Source organism: Poecile atricapillus, chromosome W, assembly GCF_030490865.1.
Source record: "Poecile atricapillus isolate bPoeAtr1 chromosome W, bPoeAtr1.hap1, whole genome shotgun sequence".
Lineage (NCBI taxonomy): Eukaryota > Metazoa > Chordata > Aves > Passeriformes > Paridae > Poecile > Poecile atricapillus.
Genome location: NC_081288.1, coordinates 32,791,171 through 32,813,556, shown reverse-complemented (window position 1 = coordinate 32,813,556; position 22,386 = coordinate 32,791,171). Strand labels below are relative to the sequence as shown.

General features: G+C 41.3%; 1 protein-coding gene across 1 annotated transcript; it reads right to left on the bottom strand.

Moving 5' to 3' along the window:
• Window positions 1–1,287: 1,287 nt before the first annotated feature.
• On the bottom strand, window positions 1,288–20,745 carry LOC131591962 (ubiquitin-conjugating enzyme E2 N). The gene is made up of 4 exons (XM_058863104.1): window positions 20,596–20,745; window positions 2,929–3,175; window positions 2,606–2,746; window positions 1,288–1,972 (listed from the first exon to the last, which is right to left on the bottom strand). Exons 1-4 carry the CDS (start codon window positions 20,623–20,625, stop codon window positions 1,932–1,934), a joined length of 459 nt encoding a protein of 152 aa, XP_058719087.1. The 5' UTR covers window positions 20,626–20,745; the 3' UTR covers window positions 1,288–1,931.
• Window positions 20,746–22,386: the final 1,641 nt, after the last annotated feature.

The window sequence follows — 22,386 nt, the reverse complement described above, 5'->3', positions numbered from 1 at the left end:
GCCAACCCCAAACAGACATTTGTGAGAGTGTTAATGGTGCTTCCCCACTCTGAGGAACATGTTACAAGTCCTGGACCCAACTTTGGCTTACATTCAACACAGAAACTACTTTTAAAACAGTTTTTTTTATGACTCAGTTTGGTGGAAAAGTTGAATTTTGAACCATTCTTCAACCACATTGCAGAGAACTTCGAGGGACAATACCAGTTACTAACCACTGAAAGCACTGTCTGTTGGAAAACATAGTTTTAATAGATATTCTTCATCTTACATAAGAGCACAATAAATACACCACATTCTATAGAAATTTCAGATGACACTAGAGGAAGAAGAGGTGAAAGAGGGAGAATACCCATAGACTACATAACCATACCCCCGAATTGCATGACAAAACACTCCCTATTGCAACCACTATGAGCTGTCATTTATACATTTCAGGTTGGCCTTGCCAGAAGCTTTTCTTTTAAGCTTGTTTTGTTTGGTTGCTCGGTTTTGTGAGGGAGAGGGCTTGGGAAAAGGAAGAGAACAGAGATACAAGAAATGAAGGGAAGCAATTAGATGGGTTCCCAGAAAAGATACTGGACTCCTAGACAGGATGCATACACAAAAAACAAGGATGAGAAGGAATTTTTTCATCACTTTCCTTCCCTCCAATAAAAGAAGCTTTGTTGCTATTTAAGCTGACCAGTTGCTCAAGCAAGTAGCTTAATAAGGCTTGTAGAGAAAACCAGTGGTATGAGATGCTAGCTGTAAGTGGCTAAGCAGACATCAGTCAGTACACAAGCTGGCTCTAACAGTGGTTCTAAGCACTGGAATTTCAAGTTACTAGAGGGCAGGAATTAAAAAAGTTAGAAAACCGTGCTGCTATGCAGAGACTCATAATTAGTGCTGTCATTTGCTCTTAACCTCCTACTTCATTGGTAGGTTTTGGTTATTTCCATGAAAACACACATTGACGCATTACTATAATTAAGGTTACAATTGTTACATCAGAGACTTGTTTCTAAAAGTCACTCCAAATGCAATTTCATATTAAATTGGCCAGGTAAGGTCACCTGCATAACACAAACTAATAAAAAAGTCAGGAAACAGAAGATGGAAAAAAAAAATAAAAATAAAATAAAACCAAATGAAATAAAAGAAAAAAAAACCCTGTGAATTCCCCCTCTTTACTGTCATATCTGTCAGACTGGTGAAGAAAAATTGTCAATTCTGGACTCATTTTTTTTAAATACGATTGTCACAGAGAAATGAAAACACAGCAAAATAAACTATACAAAGGCAAAGTAGAATAACAAAAAATATTTTACTAAAACATAAGATTTACAGGAGATTTTCCAGACAAGCCATACAAAATGGTCACAAGCTTTTTCTTGGAGGGATTTTTCTACACTTGACAGCAGAATCACTATAGTATTAGTGAAGGTGATGGATGTTTAATGTTCCCATTTTTTGTTCAAACAATGAAGCTTGTCCATCTACAGCGTCTAAGTTAGACTGGGCTAGAGGGTATATTCTAAAGTATAACTGGTTAGCTGCTTTTACCAATGCAATTAGCATCACCATAAAAAGGGAGGAGGAGCCCACAAAATTAAAACAAAAAGCCCCGCAGCTAACCCTGCCTACCTTCATTCACAGTGCTTATACTTAAACCATGACGGGGAAAATGATTAAAAGCAGAGATGTGCTGCTGCTTTCAAACAACTTCACAACAATCCAGATGATACTTCTAGCCTCTGCTCATGCGGTACAATAGTGAATTAGGACAAGACACAGATTTGCTAATGTGCATTTAATCACCAAAGGACTGAAGATGTCTGGGCTTTTATTCTGTAATGTTTCTAAGACTGTGTCCATTAAATGCAAACAAAAAAAGGAAGAGGTCTTGGCAGAACAGGAGAAGTGATGCACACTTGATGTTCAAAGCGCATTTAAATATTATTCATGGCATATAGCCTAGTCCATGCTCTGGCTGTAAAGAAAAAGAAACATATTTAAGAAAAGATGTAGCTTTCAGGCTTGATCGAAGTAATTTTAAATTCATATTCTTAAATATCTCTTTTATACCACTGCTGCAAGCACACAAAATGTATCAGTTCTGAGATTTTTAAGTGCAATTCTGAATTCCAGCAGCTGTCAACTTCTGTAGAGTATACAAGCAGTCTGACAGCAGTGGATCCAAAAGTGAAGAGGCACAACATAGTAACTCTTCCATTCCACTATAGCCTGCAACAGATCCAGCAATATCAATGAGATGTACTTTTCTGGAACCTGTTCATCTGTTCCTTAAGATGTAGAGGACAAGCAATAGAATGCACCTTCATTTTACCAGAACTCCAAATTAGACTGATTAGTAAATGAGCACCATCAAAATTCAAGATAAAACAGATCAAGAGAGCTTCTTCTTCTTCTATCAAGCCTCACAGACTTAAAAACAGACCACTGCAGGCTCATTCAGGGCACCTAGACTATGACTGTATGCAGTAATTTTTTGTTCCACCAAGTTGCAGACATAAAACTAGAGGTCAGGATTTACATACCCCAGCCAGTATTACATACCCAATAATAAGCTATTCCTAAAACTAGGAAAAAAAAAATACATCACCTGTTTCTATGGCTTGGGCTTCATTGGTCTTCCATTGCTCAGCTACATCATTTGCTAGTGGATCATCTGGATTGGGAGCACTTAACAAAGCCTGGATTGATAGCAGAACTGTACGAATCTGCAAAGCTGGGGACCATTTATCTGAAGAAACATTTATAGCACTATGAAACACCATATTCACCACAGTCAACAGAAATAGCAAGTTTTTACAGATTAAAGAAGCAGCAAGGTATTTTTTAAACACGTGAAAATTCTTTTTAGTGTCAACTTACAAATATCTGTACTTAATACAATAAGAAGAAAGAAAACACAGTAACACTTACCTTTCAAAATATCTAAACATATTCTTCCCAGCTTGTCTACATTAGGATGGTAAATTTTGGTCATGAAACGTACTTTAGGAGCTGCCATTGGATATTCTTCTGGAAGGAATAGTTCAAGTTTAAATGTCCCACCCTCAAAGGGGGAATCCTGTGGACCTGCAATGACCACATGAAAATAGCGTGCGTTGCTTTCATCTGGCTCTGCTTTTATCCCAGGGACTGGCTCTGCCAGCAAGCGCTGGGTTTCCTAGAAGAAAAGGAGGCAATGAAACAAATAAAACACATTTGAAATAAACATGACCTGTACAAACCATTTTAAAAGCAATAAGCATTTATTTAGCCTATATTCACAGAAACTATGTTAAAGTCAAAGAACATGTGAATAAAGAAAGCTGTGGTTAACTGGTACCCATCTCCTCCCAGATCCTCACCTGTTATGTGCATCTGTAACACACAGTAATAGATAACTCAGCTCTCCTCAATTTTTTTAACTTTTGATTGAACTACTGCCAAGCCACTGTGTTTTTCTCAATATACGTAAAAATACTTTAAAGAATACCACAATGAAAACACCTAAAGCATTTTCAATTTTACCTTAAATAGGAACTCCCATAAGTGAAAAGCCAAAGGGATTAATCACCCACATAAAGTGTTCAAGGTTTACTCCTAACCTTGAGTGGACTGGTTTATTAAGCTGAACATTCGTTACATTGGAGTTAAGTACATCGTAACATTGGAGTTAGATCCAACTTTGAAGAATTTAAAGTGCAACACTAAAGGTGCAACACTAAAGGTGTATTATAAGGCTGTTTTATATATTTAGACATACATATGGATAAATAGCTTTGGTATGAGCACCTTCAGCCTACATATAACAATGTTTAAGGTCAGCCTGAAAGACAATAGGAGACAGCCAAGATATTCTGTAAGCAGCAGAATTAGGGAAGGCCAGTCTCCTACAGCGACCTGGTTTCTTTGTTGCTCCATTCTTCTGTCAACACCTACCTCAGGCACCAAGCTGTGACCATAGCTAAGAGTTGCCCATCCTGCTAATGCACTGAGCAGACAGACCAAGTCCTGTACATCTTGCCTCTCCTCTGCTGCCTGTCTCCTTAAGTCTTATGGGCACCATTCTGGCTCTTATATAAAAGATCCCAAGGCCAAAATGGGCAAGAGGACACTAGGCAGGGAAAAAAAATCCTGCAAAAGCCTCATTTCCTCACACAATTTTAGTCCCATTTCCCCCTTCAAAGTTTGCTTTTACTGTGTAATTTTTTCACCACCTTTCTGTGTTGGCTTTCACAAAGAAAAATTATCCTGTTTCTACTGACAGAAGATGTCAACTTGTAGGTATAACATTAATTTATTATTTCTGTTTTTACAGCATATTTATTCCATATATCTACAACAGCACTTCCAGGGATGGGGCATCCACAATTTCTCTGCGCAACCTGTTCCACTGGCTCACCCCCTTCACAGTAAAGAATTTCTTCCTAACATCGTACCTAAACCACTCTCAGCTTGGAGCCATTTCTCCTTGTCCTCTCAGCACACACACTTGCAGTCAGCCTCTCTCCAATACAGTAAATCTCTCTTCAATACAAGCACAAAACAGACAGATTACCTCTACTTGGCTAAATAAATTCTTCAAACATAACTGCACTGCTACATTACTCTTGCAGAGATAAGTGTACACATCATTTAAGTTATATGGCTGTCTTGATGCAGTTAAATAACACCTCATTTTACAAAAACTAATCAATACATAAAGGAGTGAAGTCACGGTAATTAATTCCAAAATCCAATTACTCGTCTCTGAATTGTTAAGGTCCTACAAATAATACAGAATTTATTCCTATGTACATATGCGAACCTAAAACTAAATGTATCTTGTGTGCTTCCTTGCTGCAACTACATATTGTCTACTCATCTGCATAGACATTAGATGCCATTTACACACCTCACTGGAAGGCCATCCAAGCTTCTGACAGCTGTCTACATTTACTTCTGTGAGTATATTTTAAATTATACACATAATTTCATAACTTACTCATTTGTATTCTGCTGGCTATTTACTTGTACCCTAATTGTGTAGAAAAGCAGCTATAACAAATTATGATAGTTTACATTCAGTGGTATGAAAAGTCAGTAAGAAACTACAGATTATCCTTGTAAGTGCATAAACCATTCTCAGTTTCAGCAAGCTGTCAGTATGAGTGCTGCCCCAGATATATAGGACAATTTGGGTTTCTGCCTTTGAAGGACCATATACTGTTTGACAGTTCAGACAGAACAAAGTGTCTTATGCTAAATATAAACTAATGTGAGCCAATTGAAACCTTAAAAATACGAAACTTATGGAAAAGACCAATTTTTAAACTTCCTCAGAGCTGGAATTTGCCAGAGACATGCTTGAAAGCCTATTGTGGTTTTGGTTCTGATGGGAACACTCAAAGACTTTTTTAAATATTTATAATATTAAATAATAACATTAATAATAACATTAATAACCCATTTTAATAGCTGGGCTGATCTTAGCAGTCCCCAGCTCCCCCTGAAACACCCCAGTCCCCAGAATGCCTCCCTAGTGATGCCAGTATGCTGACTGCAACTATACTGGGCAGCCAATCCTGGCTTAAAATAACCCAGAATCAGCAGTTCTCTGGCAGCAGCATCAGCATTTTACCTGCCAGCATATCTGAGAGAGCAATGCCTGGCTGCAAGCTGCACGTTCTGCCACTAAAAACCATTTGTCAGAAAACAACGGGAGAGCCCATATATGAGAAAAACAATTCTTTCAATGCAGGCACCCCATAATGCCTAAGGGGATGTACCACTGTGAGCACGTCACCCCGCTCAGAAAGCCCTTCAAGCCTCCACATTCCATAAGTGTGGTCATCTTGCTATGAAACACCCCAGAAAAAGGGAGCATGAAGAAAAGTGTTTATGCTGTGTACAGCTGCACCAGTACTGAGCCTGCTCTGAGCCCATATGGGCCCCCTGGGGAACATTAATATCAGATGAAAATTCCTTTAAGCAAGCACACCTTGCTTCCTGCACTGTGCTCACAGCTCCATCACTATTGGTGCAATTGAAGCTGTTTTCAAACAGAAATGAGGGTGAATACCTGTGAGGGAACTGGTTGACACTCATCTTTCACACCTGCCAGGCTCTGGTGCAGCAGAGAGCAAGCACCAGCTAAACTTCTCCAACACACTCAAAACGAAGGGCCATGATCCCGTGAACACATATCACTCACTGCCTTCGTGCAAAAGCTTCAGAAAACACATCTTTTTAGAACTGTGTAACACAGACAAGCTTGTTAGACTGTGAGAAACACAGCAAAGATGCCATTTATTGAGAGAATGTGCAGTGTTTGTACTTAAATACATCAATACCTCCTTAACTCTGACAGTAAATCAGGGTTTTGTCCTGCAATTATGAAGATATTAACAGTAATATTTTAAATATATTTGGGGGGATGACACCATGGAAAAGGAACAGTAAGGGAGAAATTAATCCAAAAGTTATATTGTAAGGTCCAAGCATATAAAATGCTTAAACATACAACTAGGCCCAATTCTAAAGTGATTACATGGACTTGATTTCCACATTTTAGGGTAAGATGGACAATTGCAGACATGCTGATACTAAAATAAATTTGATTTGCCATAAAACTTGCAAAAATAAGTCATATTTGAGAAAAAAAATTTTGAGTATAGAGGCAATGCTATGCACCTAGGCAGGAAGTGGACCTGTTTATAGATTTTAATCTTTTAGGTGTACGTTCCGAATTAAAAAAAAACAAAACAACAAACAAACAAAAACAAACACAAAAAACCACTGCAAAAAATAACCACCTACCACCCTATACATCACCCACAAGAGAATGATGAGATGTGGACAAAATGTGAAGAAAATATTGAACTATACATTGATCTTATTCTCTAATTCCCAGAGGATGGCTACCCAATGAAAATAAGTCTCTCAAACATGTTTAAATAAATAAATGAATGCTTATTTTATTTTAATTGAACTTTTAACTTATCACCTTTTTTTAACTCCAGGAAAACTGAACACATGCAATACTTGACTTCCCACATATTTTTAGGCAGTCTTTCTTACACTTTTTTAACTGAGGAAGTGAGTTTTATGCACTCCATTACTTCCCCTTTTCCCCCAAAATTGCCTTTAAACCCTTTGTCCAATTTTAACTGTTCTGTGTGTTTTGTAAGCTGTCGGTGAATAAGGCTAACCAAGCTCAGTGCTACTGGAGAGGAAGAGTTCAGAGAACAGTTCAAAAACTACTACTGCTGTTTGGCCAGTTTATTCCAACTGAGTATATACCATCCTTGCCCAGCAAAAATCCCTGACAATAAGGATAAAAAGAGTTGAAGCACCCACATATAAACATGCTAAAAAGGAAAAAGAATAAATTCCAAGAAAAGATTTTGTAGTTCTGCTGCTCACAATAAATGTTTTGATAATAGAACAGTTAATTTTGTCTCCAACAAGAATACAAACTCTCATCAAGTAAGTGTTGCAGAACAGTACTATGTGGTGGTTTTTATTAGCTCTCCTCTAGCATACTGAAGTTTCACAGAAGATGTTTCAGCACATATTTTGAAAGCTCTAGAGCTTTCAATTGTTTCCCATGCTGCCATAGGCAATTATTTCTATTTGTCATACTCTGCAATGCTTTTAGATTGAGATTTCGTCTCACTCCTGCATTTGCTACACTTTTTCCAATTCCAAGTAATGTAACAATTTCCATTGACTAAACAAATTAATAAACCCAAAAGGAAGATACATGCCAGTCCCTACTTGAAAAAAAACCAATCAATCAATCACAACTGGTTATGCCTCCCCCCTTTTATTTTTAAGTGGTTAGAAAAAACAGAAGTGTTGAAGGTGTTTTGACAAGCAAAAGCAAAGCTTTCCTTATTAACACAGGTGGCCTGAAGCAGTGACAGATGATACTGATGGGACAGATGGTGTAGCTGACATTCTGCATAGCTATTCTTCTATGAAGACATTAAATTGAAAACTAATTGTACCTGAGGGGGAAGAAAATCTCAACCTGTTTTTTACATTAACATGTGAGGATAGGAAGCCTCAGGAAGAGAGAGCATTGCGATCTTTAGAAGAGACCAGCAGAGCAGGAGGTGGGGGTGAGGGCTTTTGAGGTTGCCAAGGCTAAGAGAAGCCACACAATGAAGAGAGAAGGATCTGCAGGAGAGTAGGTTTCATTCATTGAGCTTTTGCTTGGTTATTCTGCTTTCAGTAAAAGGGGAAAAAACGTTACTGAACATCAGACAACCACCAGGATTCTCCTGGTTCATACTCACAGAATAAGACAGAGGACTTCTTTACAGAAGTAAACTGAACAGCCTAGAAGATGCTTCCATACACAGATACAGGAAAATCAACTGCTAATGAATATGGAGGTATGAGCAAGCACACAAAGGAGGAATCCATTAGAAATATAACATTTCAATCACTTTCAGTCTTGCAGAAGTGTTTACAAAAGCCTCAAGCTGCCAAGGCCTCAGTCAAAACTAAAAAAAAGATTTCTGTGTGCTACCCTTTTGAAAAACAAAAAGCTACTTCTGCTGTAAACAGACTAAGGCAGGACCAAACAAATTACTACAAATAGATAGTGCCAAAATACAGAAGTGGCAAATACCACAATCAGAAGACCTGACTATGCAAGTACTTGCAAAAAAACCCAAACATTATTTCTTACCTAGCAGAGGCACTGCAGCTGAACTGTAAAGCTTCTCTGCTTTACAGAGACCACTACAGTACTGAAGGAAGAAATGCTGGCATGGAATTAGACAATTTTAAAAATGTCTTCATTGCTTTCTAGAAAGGAGAACTACTCTTTGCTTGGAAAAATAGAGCAGTTCTGTTCCCTGTGCTTTGGCAATAGTTAACCACCACAAATTTTACACTGCCTGCCAAGCAACATGGCTAAAACAGTTAGGAACAAATCAATATCGAGCACCTATAAAATATGTGAACTTTAAAGATACCATGTGAAGGCCACCAGAATTTAAGGGAAGCTTGCTTGTGAAGTCAGCACAAGCTAGCTCAAAGAAGAAATCCAAGCTCCATAATTCTAGACAAATATGCTCTGCTTATTAATTCAGTTATCTGCACTTCATTTTCCAGACACCCCAGGTTTCTTATTTCACATTCAATATTACTGATATGCAGATTACTTTAATAAATGCTGCTTATTAATCCACTAACTAATGTGGTATCAGTGAGTGTTACAATTGAAGGAACACACTATTCTACAGAAGGGTCTTCTGGTCCACATTGTCCTTTAATACCAGCTGTGAAATCACCTAGTGAACTTTGTAAAATCCATGAGAACAAAGGTAGCTTAAAAAAAACACACCACCTTACAAGGCCTGACTATTTTAAGGTGATAAATGATCAGCCACTGGGGAAAGGAAATGAAAAAACCAAAATTGTGCTACCTTTCCAGTTCAGCCTATTATGCACTTTCACTTTTGCCTGCATAGCTGTCTCTTGACCTCATGGTCTAATATAGCAAGTAGCCAATCTGGAAGAAAAGAAAAGAAAGGGAAAAAAGTCATGCAAGAGAGAAGAGTCCCTGATGCAGTGCACCACATGTTCCACGAAAACAGCTGTGCCAACAAAAAGCAGGGGGAAAACAAATGCTCTCAGAAGGGTGGGAGAAGATTCCTTTTGGGGGAAAACAAATGCTCTCCTAAGGGTGGGAGAAGATTCCTTTTGGTGAAAGAGCTGGTTTAAAGAGCTGGGACTGCAGCGTTAATGACAGCAGGATACCAGTGTAATAGATTACTATTCTGTAACCAACCTAAAGAGGAAATGCAGAGCCTTCCTCCTCATTCCAAAGGAAGAAGCTTAACTACCAACTGGTCTAATTTCAATAACAGATGGTAAAATACCAAATTAAAAGTCTTCATCCATCTATAAAAGTCTTAAACACCAAAGACTGCATATCTTACTTGTTATAAACAGTTATCTAAAAACCTTTTATAGCACTACAGACTACAGAAAAGCATCCTTATGGCTAGCAACTTTATGTGAGTACCTTAAAAAGAGAGAGAATATCATTCAGAGGCTGACATATCTGTGCTAAAATTACTCTGAAACCTCAAAACACAAAACATTAATAATGGCCTCTTACATAAAGAGAAACACGGCAGGTCTTAAAGCTGTTAAATATTGAAAATGGCACATTTTATGCCATTTAAATACATTTAAATACCACATCTTTATACAAAGTCTCAAGAGAATGATTCCTCATATTTTCAGTCGCACATTTACTAGCTCAATTCACTAAGCAGTAGTCAAGCAATTTTCCTTCAGTATCACCGGCAAAGATGGAGATTACACTCCAACAACTTTGTCAGGCCAAGGCAAGGTATAAGTCCTCTCTAATCTAATAGACAGTGAGAAAGTGTAGGCAGTATCTACCATTACTTGTAGGTTCAATTAACCCTAGCTTTACTCGGAACAGATCAGGGAAGACAGATGATGGATGTGGACTTAATCTACAACAGGAATTACAGCTCAAGTATGAGTGTTTACTGCTGCCACCTTGCCAGAAATCACCATTCTGCAATTCTACTAAGAAAGCACACCTTGTCAGCATTCTCAATGCCTCTCAGGAAAAGTGAACTAGGTCTTCCTAACTAGATCTTTAACCTGAAAAATGCTGATTGACAACATAAAAACTCTGCTGCCATCTAGCAGAGGACAGTAATTTCCAATAGAAACCATGGAACAGCTGGTATTCAGTGTGGATAAAAGCATTTTCCACAAGTACGAATGAAAAATATCTGCACATCCCTTGACAAGTTTCTTCCACAGGTGCTACAAGCAAAGGTCTCCAAACAGCCAGCTACAATACAAACTTTTTGGTAACCCTGGTCAAAAGGAACAATAGAATGCCATTCAACACTGTAGGAATAGTCCTAAAATGGCCAAAAAGAAGTGTTATTTGTAAAATGAAAATGGCACCCCAATTGAAAGAAATCCACATCAGCTTGCCCCAATTTTTTTTATATTTGGTATGATCTAATTTAACAGCATCACCAACTGAGCACATGTACAGGGTGTATGTGTCAAGTTGCTGGCAGCAGAGGGGCTCCAGGCGTGACCTCCATGAGGAGAGGCCAGGAGCTGTACCTCACCAGACACAGCCAGCTCCAAAAAATGCCACAGGTGAACCCATTGGCCAAGCTGGTGGCATACATGGGAAAATGTATTTAAGAAAGGACAGAAAACAACACCACACAGAGAGAACAGCAAGGGGTGAAAAAAAAAAATAGAAGTCTGTGAGCAAAAGTAGTGTGAACACCAAGGTCAGAAAGGACCATCTCCAAGCACTGGTGCAAAGATCCTCTGTAGCCTATGAAGGACCACAGTGGAGCATACAACCACGTGGTAGCCCATGGAGCATACCACTCTGGAGCACAGGAAAAGTGTGAGAAGGAAGGAACAGCACTGACAGGTTGTTGTGGACTAGCCATAAACCCCCATATCCCATCCCCTTGCATCCACCAGGGATAGGGGAGCTGGAGAATAAGGAGTGAAGGACTGAAGCTCAGTATTGGAAAAGGGCGGCAAAGGTGTTTTAATTTTGTCTTTGTTTCCCACCATCAAATTCTATCTTATCTTTCCTGCCTGGAAGTTAATTAATTAATTAATTAATTGCCCCAAATTGAGCCTGTTTTGCCATGATGATTATCAGTAAATTATCTTTCTGTCTTTCTCGTGATCCATGAGCTTCCCCCTGCCTGGTTGAGGTAGGGAGAGAATGTGGCTGGGTGAGCATCTGCCCAAGGTCAGCCCACCTCACCATAAATCACACAGTACTTTTTAGTCTGTATTTGAGCTGTGGTACCCAAAACCACTTTTAGAGAGATTGCAGTACAGTTTCAGACTCCATGGATGACACTGAAAATTAAGAATTTTTGAGAAAGAGCTGACAGACTTAAAATTAAAACCACTAGCTCCATTTCCTGTTACAGCTGAAATGATAACATCACTTGCAGAGTACCACACAAAACAATTTATGTGGGAGAAAATGTGCTGAGGAAAAACAGAGATCTTTCAGTTTAACTGATTGCTCATCAGTCATTTCAGTATTTGCTTCCTAAGGGAGATCGGACATTTGCTGCCAAATCCTCCAGGAAGATTTCTAAAACCGATGAAAAGACAATACCAATAGCAAAAATCAAAGATTTTTTTTTTTAATTACATCTAAGTTCCACTAATTTTTAGTCATTGAGAGTGGAAGTCCTTTGTTTCATTCTTCATTGGCTGTTGATTTTACAATTAAGTGACGTTGCTTTTCTACCCACCATTTCAGCATGGTTCTCAGTCCTTCTTGATTAATTTCACTCACATCTGTAACTACCTCCACCATTTCCTTTCCTCACAAAATGCAAGTTTGCCTGAATGGGAAACTCCAGCTTCTCAGCAGCAGTGCTAATTTGAACAGTCACCCTTCCACGTACTCCCCTCATCAGCCCAAGTGTTTGCAAAGTCAAATAACAGATGAGATCACAGAATTGATTTGGCTTAAGAAATAACCTTTACTGCAGAGTTCTGAGCCAAATCAGTTCCTCAGTCTAAGTTCACCTCAGTGGCACAAAAATTTTCGTGCCAGCACAATCCAAGCTGAATCTGTTCATATAGGAAAGGTGTTCAACCTGAATCAGAATCATAGAACAGCCTGGGTTGGAAAGGACCTTAAAGATCACCTAGTCCAACTCCCTTGCCAGGTGCAGGGACACCTCCCACTTGCTCAGAGCCCCATCCAACCCAGCCTTAAACACTTCCAGCAATGGGACATCCACAACTTCACTGGGAAAGTTCCAGTGCCTCACCACCCTCACAGTAAAGAATTTCTTCCTTCCTTATATCTAATCTAAACCTGCCGTCTTTCAGTTTGAATCCAGTCCCCTTGTCCTACCCCAATATGCCCTTGTAAAAAGTCCTTCTCTAGATCTTTTGTAGGCCTGCTTTAGGTACTGGGTGGCTGCTACGAGAATGCGTCAGATTGATCAATTCACAAACTTCTGGTTAAGCTACCTTCAGTAGGTGGTAACTTTTCACCTTGTACAGCTCTCTACAAAAATACAGAAGTACAATAACCAACTTTGGCATTTCAATTCAGACTACGCAGAGAATACGTTTCTTTCATACTTTCATTCGGACCACAGGTAACCCTTGCCAGTTACCAGTGTCATTACCTTCCACCTACATCCAATAGTCCAGACTAATTTTGAGGTATGAAATAGAAACTTAAGGTTTTAGTTAAAGCACTATATTGGCACAGTGACAAGTTATAATTACTTGCCAAATGACAATTCTTTCCCATCTGACTGTGATAAGGGGGAAGATCACACTCATCTCCTTCACTGAGGAGTGATAAATTGCACACGGTAAAAAAGCATGCACGTTTTTGCTTTGATTATTGAGGGGGAGGCAGTAGGAAAAAGTGAAACTTATCAGTCAAAACTGTCTTCTACATATAGTGGTAAAGCTGCCTCATAAAACTACAAAGACTTAATTCAAAACTTAGTATAAAATTACATCACATTTTGGCACAAATTCTTCCAGGGTCTATCAATTCATTAGCTACAACTATGTAAAGAACTGGCTGTAATCAGCATTACTGAAAATAAACTGGTTACCTAATAAATTGTTTACCCAAGCAGAAGTCATATTATCAGAGGTATTTCAGTAAGTTTACATTAAAATTTTATCACTGTAAAGTAACTTCATTGAAGAAAATCTTCTGAAAACAATTTTACCTTTTAGGACAAAGGGAAAAAGCATTAGCAGCAAAGCCCATTAAACTGTAAAGCAAGGGTAATCATAAATAGGAGTCTACACTTTGGTTCACAAAAGCCAGCCTCCACATGAATTCTCTTCCTTGCCATACAATCCCCAAGTAACAGCATTTCTTTCACATGCCCCCGCTTTCTGGACCCATTACTGGGCTAGTGTCCCTTGTACATGAATGCCTCTACCACCCTGCAGGTTCCCAGACCCCATCACCAGCCCCAACTGTATCTAACACCTCCTCCCAAAAAAACAGGGGAGAAAACATGCTCAAAGTGTTAACATGTCAAATACATCAGCTGTAAAAAAAGAAAGAATAAAACACTGGTACAGCAGATTTAGAAAGCATTAACTAGTACTCAATATACGAAAAGTTGTGCAACAAATTGATACTATAGCTCTGCTTAGCAAGCACTGTGAATGAACTCTGGATTGCTCACAATCCTCTCACACACTTCTATCTCTCCAAATCCCGTCACCACACAATTTTAACCATTGCAAAACTACTTGCAATGAGATGAAGACAAATGTATTCCAATTCATAGTGCCTTCCTAGAAGGAAAAAAAACCAAAACAACCAAAATCTACCTACTCTTGGAAGACTTTGTAGCCAAGCAGTAACATGAAGAGGGGCATTTCAAGGCCAGCAGCACTGTCCCCCAAGAATGACCTCATTCTTGAATTTTCCACAGCAGATTACAGGATTTTGGAACTGTGAATCTGAGATCCTGTGCAAATTCCTAAAGGATGATGTGATAGCACAGATAGAGCCTTTCATGGTGCATCCCCAGCTATCGTAAGGTAAACGGCATAACTGAATTCACTAAGCTAAGAGTGTAAACCATTCCTGCAGTAATACTGATGGAGCACATTTGCACTGGAGGCTTGCATTAACATATGGTGTAGAGATAACTATCAAAGCATGGTTAATGTGACACAGTAATTCATACTGAGTTTCTGTCAAAATGCTATCTATACTGGACTTGACTGGCAAGGTTCTGGTAGTGGGGAGTGGGGGGGTCCTACTGAGGTGCTCCTGTGAGAAACTGCCAGATACTTCCCCCATGTCCACATGAGTCACTGGCAGACAGCTCAAAGACAGACCTGCCCCTGGCCACGGCTGAGCCCATCAGCAATGCTGGTAGCACTTCTGAGGTAATATATTTAAGAAAGAGGAAAAAACCCCACAACCTGGGCAGCAGCAGCTGAAGAAATGAGATTATGTAAGAACAACAACTCTGCAGACACAAAGGTCAGTGAATAAGTAGAAGGAGGAGGTGCTCCAGGTGTGGGGGCAGAGATTCCTTGGCAGCCCATGGTGACACAGGCTGTCTCCCTGCAGCCCATCGATGACCCCATGCTGGAGCACGTGGATGTGCCCATAGGAGACTGTGACCCCATGGGAAGCCTACAGTAGAGCAAGCTCCTGGCAGGTCCTGTGGGGAGAGAAGTCCATGCCGGAGCAGGTTTGCTGGCACTATGTGTGACACATGTGGTATGAACTTGTGACCCACACTGAAGCAGTCTGCTCCTGAAGGACTGCATCCTGTGGAAAGGACCCACAGTGGAGGAGTTAGTGAAGACTGCAGCCTGTGAGGACTCCTGTTGGAGAAGTTCATGGAGGGACTCCATGCTGAAGCAGGGGAAGAGTATAGAGTCCTGCCCCTAAGGAGGAAGGAGCAACAGTGAAAGCGTTTGATGCACTGAACAGAACCCCCACTTCCCATTCCACTGCACCGCTGAGGGGTAGAAGAGGGAGAAAAATCAGGAATGAAGTTGAGCCCAGGAGGAAGGGTGAGGTAGGAGGAAGGTGTTTTAATATCCTCATTAACCTACTAGGATTTGATAGGTAATAAATGATATTAATTTCTCCAAGGCAAGTCTGTTCTGCCTATGACTGTAATGGGCGAGTGATCCCTCCCTGTGACTCTTGACCCAGGAGCCTTTGGTTGTATTTTCTCTCCCCCACTCAGCTGAGGGGAAGGACAAAGCAGCATCCAGCCAGGGTCAATCTACCACATCATCTATGGCAAAATCTGCAACCTGATTTTCGCTATTAATCCACCAGTCACAAGTAACTACAAAAATGTGTTTTATTACAAAATAAAATATTTATCAAAACAAATTTTGATGATACTCTGAAAGCCATCTAAACACAACAGACATGTACAGGACAAAACAACTGAATGCCAAGCAATAAAAATCCATTGGTTTACTATAGGTTTGTGCCTCAAAGCTGCTGAAGTATTATACAAGATGGTCCAAACAGGATTATTGCCTCTATCTGGGTTACTTGCTTGGGTTTTCCTCACTTTTTATTCTACAGGGTCTACTGAAAGCTTCTTTAAGGAAAAGGTTGTCAGACCTCTTAAAGATCTGTTATTAAGACTCCAGATTTGCTTTTTAAAACTTAACCTGACTAGACCTAATTGGAAAGTTTTCTTATCCCCTGGGTCTGAGCCTTCTTCTCAGCTTCCCTCCCCTGTCTGCACAAAGCATCTTCCCTGACAAGTTCCAGGCTTCCAAAACCTGTCTGTATATCCCTCCCATTATCCCAGCCAGCCCAGGTTGTACCAGTCACCTGGCAAGAAGACTCAATGAGGGTGCAAACTTTCTACCTTTCTACACTTGGTGGGGGCGACGGCAGAGAGAGGAGCAGGGAGAATATGGTTTTAAGAACAGGACAAAAACAATTCTGAAAATTCCCAAAATTTTCACCCTTCTATCAAATTTCAAGTTTGAACAAGATTCAAATGGCACACAAGGTGCAAAAAGACATTACATTCTCTGTCAAGGAACAGCATTCTTCTGAAGTAATGTTTTCTGTACCTAACCACCATCCAAAGAAATACAAAACACCACAAAAAGGCATTAGTTTTACCTCAAGTCTTTTTTATTTCATTTTTTTAATGCAGGAAATAGAAAAGTGGTCAGAAATGTCAGAGAAATCACAAAGTAACAGCAACTTAAATGTTAATGTGGAGACAGAAGTTCATGCCTCAAAAAAAACCACAGTTTTCAAGAAAAAGTAAGAAGCTTCAAGTCGGCTGCCAGTAGTACTTTTAAAGAACTTCTAGAAAGTTCCAGGTGCAGGCTAAATACTTGATTTGTATTTTAAAAAAAGTCCTAACATATAAGGCTGATTATACTGACCTCTACTATAGAATGTTCTAAGTGCCTAGCATCACACACACCAAGAGAATCTCCATAAAACCTCCCAGAAATTTTACATTTTGAAGCAGCATTTTGTAGCAAGCAGTCCAAGCGTTCCCAGTCTCAAAAAATACAGCAAGCAGGAGTTCACTGCAGATAATGGAAACAGCTTCACACAGTCAATAGCAAGGAATGCATATCTCAGACAACACCACAGTATTGTGCAGGGGAGGAAATCAAAGCCTCTGTAATTTAACACTGATAAATTCATTAGAAAAAAAAATCTGAAGGAGTCTCAGCTACTGATTCAGATGGTTACCTCATGATAGGAGCAGCTGCAGCGATTATAACAGAAGTGCTAATAACAACTGGCTACAGGCAACTTAGAGACCTGTGCATCAAATCATGAATGATGAGATCACTGCAGCAATGAAAACAGCAGGAAAAAAAAAACATTTTAAAAGATTATAAGGGGCGATATTGTCCATCCCATTCACATACTCTGACTGCACTTGACACAGCAATGAGGTGGATTGAATGTCAGCCAAGAAAAAAATTCAGATGCAATTCAATTCCTTACTCGACTGGAGGTACGTGACTTTGCAACACAGGAAAGAACTGATGTAATAAGTGCTTGAAAATAAAAGTCACTGGGCTTATTCATTGTCTACTGCAGAGGCTCATCTTTTAATACTGGAAACAGTCACTTTTTGGAAAAAAGTTTACAGCATCAAAACCACATATCTATGTAAATGTGCCAATAACACATTTTAATTTTATCTGACATTAATGGATTTTTTTTGTCAAGATTATTCTCATAGGACCCCTGGTACTGAATTACTGAAGAAAACAAATATATCTCTTCTCTATTCAAAACATCAAAGGTTTTCCAATTCTGTCTTTAAAGATTCAAAACTAACTCAGTGTCTTCTACTCACCATTTGTGATGTGCTAACAGTCATAATTCTAAAGCAAGTTATCTTTTGAACTTATAGACCATTCCCACACATACTTTATTGAAGTCTGTTTCTAAGTAATCAGAGGACAGCAAATTGGGAATTCTGCATCTTCTGCAACAACTGCTTTGCAACACCCATACTGTCACCTTTTCATAGAATTTGAACAAAGTATTGGAGACACAAACAGAGCTCTTGCGGTGACAAGGAAAGCTCCTGCTCTCCTCCCGGCTTGGATGACAGCCTGCGCATAGCAAAGACGCAAGCTGAGGAGTACAGGGCTGCAAGTCAACCTGAGAGCCCGGCCATCTGCCAGCAGTCGCTCAAGATAGGGAATGCCAACTGCATTTGGAGTGGCTAGCCAAGCTCAGGACTTCATTACAGTCCAAATACACTCTCCCAGCCCCAAGTAGCCATCGACAATCTCTCCTGGATGGCAACACAAAGGGTGCATGTGGTGAAAAGGGAAAAGGTCTTTCCTAAAAGTAACCTAAGCCATTTGTTTATCATTAAATTTATTACTGTGCATAACATGAAGATTTAATTTTCTTTACTGGAGTTATTTTACCATTACTCAGCTCCTTCCTATCTCTCCTTCCTTCCCTGATGTTTCAAATTCTCACTTGCAACTGAATTCACTCCCTCCCCTCCCTCTAAGGCATCCAGAAGAGGAAATTTAACAGTAAAATCAAAATTGGCATGCTAGGAAAGATCCAAACAATTCTCACTCAAGACTCCTGACGACTTATCGGGCATATTTCTGGGTCTGTACCTCTGCAGCTGTGATATTTCAAAATATGACTTTGCACATTTTCGAGGCTGTAGCAATTAGTCAGACTCAAGTTGATCATACGCACATGTGGTAACTTAAGGCATGCACAGCACAGGAGCTGAAGAGCTGGTCATCTAACACAACCAATCCAAGATTTCAAAGCTCTAGACTGACTGCAGACAACTTACAATGTACGCATGGAAATACTCAACCCACCATATGTCTAAGGGGTATCCTTCATAGAAAATCTGGAGTTTCTAGGACTCTTTTTTGCCCTTCACCTTTCTTCTCCAGCAGGAAAAGAAAGTCCCGCATCACTACACATCTTTGAAGTGAGTTGTATAAATTGTGCCAACGTTTTTTTCTAGAAACCATTAAGAAAACAAAAGTACCAAGAACTAAATTTATGCACCAGCATAAGTGGGTGCACTTCTTGGTTGTATTCTGGGGAACTGTCAAGAGCAATGAAAATTTAACACAGACACCAGCCTCATGACTGAGCTCTTACTGCAACTCTGTGATAAATACCAGTTCCACTGTATTATGAATCACTGTTCCCTATCACACCTCAAATACATTCAGATTAGCATGCTGTGCACTCAGGCAGCTGGATAGGCATCAAAATCTGTAAGATTTGTCTTCTTTATTTTTATTGCTTAAAATTCTGAGCACTAATCACAGTTTAGTTCTGTTTCACAGAAGATAAATGCTACTCCTGCCCTATTTTACCTCATCATCTCTATCACCTACTCAATAACTCGACTTCTTAGACAAAATAGTTGTATTTTTTCATCCACTATTTAACACTTTCCAAATTCATTTATTTACAACGCTTACCAACCAAGAAAGCTTCACAGTATTATAAATGAACACCCATTCACTGTAACAAGCTATGAGGAGGATGCTGGCATTTCCTACGAGGGCAAACAAACCTTACTGGAATCACTTAAAAACTTTTGTAAAGGGAATGATCACTCATTCGAGGGCTTCAATTCACATTATTACAAATCGAGTAGGAGACAGCAGTGCAGAAGGAACAACCACGTGAGCTACAGGACCGAACTGTTTCGACAGCTTGCAATACAGCTACCTGTATCTCCATATGACTCCAAATTACTCAAGTCTCAAGCTGGAACTGAATTCGGAGGATCTGCTGAAAGTACCCCAAAATAAGTGCCCTTGCAAAGCTTGACAAATCAAAGCCGAAACATGATACCGAACCGCCGGCACGACACACTAATTGGGTACGGGCCGACAGCTCCCAGCACACGTAGCAGTAGCCAGGCTGTCCCAGCGTGTACCACCGGCGCGAATGTCCCGGCGCATACAGAGCTGTAGCCCAGGTTTAACTGCTCGCTGTGGCTTTTCCCTCACCGCACAGGAAAGCCGAGCACGGCGCCACCGCCGCCTTCCCCCGGCCCAAGCACGCCGAGAGCTGCGCCGGGAAGCCGGGGCCTGGCGGAAGCCCCCGGTGAGGAGCCGCACGGCCGGCAGAGGACAGAAGGGGGTTGTGCGCGGTGTCTTTCGAGCTCCGGACCCCGAAGGTTGCGCAGATACCAGCGCTCGGCAGCACCGGGGGCCGCCGCCGCCCGGGCAATCCCCGCAATGGGCGCGGGCCCGCGCCCGCCAGGAGGGCCCGGCCGCTCCCGCCGCCCGCGCACGCCGACACAACGCGGGGGGGCCCCCGCGGCGGCGGCGGGAAGCGGCGGGGGCGCGGGAGCGGCGGCAGCGAGGCGCCCCTCGCCCGGCAGGGGCGGGAGGAGGCCGGGGAGGCGGCCCAGCCCTAGCGCGGCCCTGCTCCCGGGCACCGGAAGCGGCGCCCGGCGCGGCGCAGCGCTGCCCGCGGCGCGAGACCCCGGCCCGGCGCGCCCGGCGCCCCCGGCGGGGCATGGCGGAGCGGCGCGCGGCGGGCAGGGCGCGCGGCCGTACCTTGATGATCCTGCGGGGCAGCCCGGCCATCTTGTCTCGTCGGTGCAGGCTCGGGGCGCGCCTCCGCTCGGGGCGCGCGCACGGCCGGAAAGACCCGCGCCGCGCTTCCTGCGGCGCCGCCCTGCGCGCGTGACGCCGGGAAATGTAGGATAAAGGGATCGCTGTGTGCGGTCAGCGCCCAGCGCGGACCGAGTGAAACCAGCGGCGGCGGGGCCGTGCGCTGCCAGCGCCAAACGTGTGCCCGGCCCTGACTTTTAGATTCTGTGCGTATCCCTAAACCTGTCTCAAAGATATTTTAGAACATCAGTATGTGAAACACAAGGAGCTACTGACAGAGTCTAGCGAAGGGCCACAAAAGTGATGAGGGGTCTGGCACATCTCTCTAATGACGAGAGAGGGACTGGAGAGAGGGAGCTGGGCCTGTTTAGTCTAAAGAAGAAAAGACTGATAAGAGATCTCATCAAATATAAAAATGTTTCGAAGGTGTGTGTCAAGAGAATAGTGCCAGGCTCTTTTCAGTGGTGCCCCATGACAGGACAAAGAGCAATGGCCATGAATTAAAACACCAGAAGTTCCACCTCAACATGAGGAAAAACATCTTGGCATTGAGGGTGGCCGAGCACTGGAACAGGCTGCCCGGGGAGGTTGTGGAGTCTCCCTCTCCGGAGACATGCAAACCCCACCTGGACATGTTCCTGTGTCACCCGCTCCTGGTGACCCTGCCTTGGTAGGAAGGTTGGAAATAGGATCTTCCAGCCTTAACAATTCTGTGACTCTATGATCTTTGTCTTAATAACACCTGGCTAGTAAACCTCCGTCTTTTTCAGCAGAAAAAGGAATATTGTAAACATTGGAGTATAATTATTGCACAAGGATAATAGGACATTGCTACAGCTGCATAGTAATAGCAACATCTAAGAATGTGCATCGCTATTTATGGGAAATAAAAGCACAGAAAGATGAACTAATTTCCCAAAGGTCACTCAGCAGGCCAGCAGCACAGCCAGGAATAGAACCCTATGTGCATACGATTCCCTGTCAAGTGTTTTCTTCTGGTTAAAAACAGGACTTGGCTTTAAACAGGACATTCTGTGTACTCTGGTAGAAAGTAAAGTTCTTTGGCAATGGCAAATCTAGGAGAAAGACTCCATGACTCCTACACTTACTTAGATATCAAAGCACCTTCACTGGGTGAAGTATATACCCTGAAGACAAAAGTAATTGGAAGATGCTGTCTTTTGTTGCAGTGCATGCTGAATTACTTCTCTTTCTTTGTTTCTGCCTTCACCCCTTTTTTTTTCATTTTCTTCTCTCTTTTACACTTCTCACAGAATACTGTCCCTCAAAGGACTGGTATACATGGAAGAAAACATGTGCCAAAAGGTGAGTGTACACTCTGTGGGAATAAGATGCCACTCAGTTTCTTGCAAGTCTGTGAGATGCAACAACAGAGTGAAGCACAGTTGGCTCAAATGTATGCTCATCAGCATTGCATTCAGTGTCCCCTTTCAAGTGTGGTAGACCATGAATCTTGCTTCAGTTGGAAGTTGCAGCACGTCAGTCTAGCTTATTATGTTTTAACAGCTTTCATTGCACAACAAGTGGTCTGTCACATCCTGGGAGTTTTCATTGCACCTGTCCTGGCCTCTTTAATGAAAAGGCTTTTGAAGTCCACTTGATCAAGAGACAGCAGTGAACAAAAACATTGATTTCTGTTGTCATATCTAGATTTAGATATATTTAGAAATATTTAGATTGTCCCCCTAAGCCATTTTAGCTCCTAGGACTGTT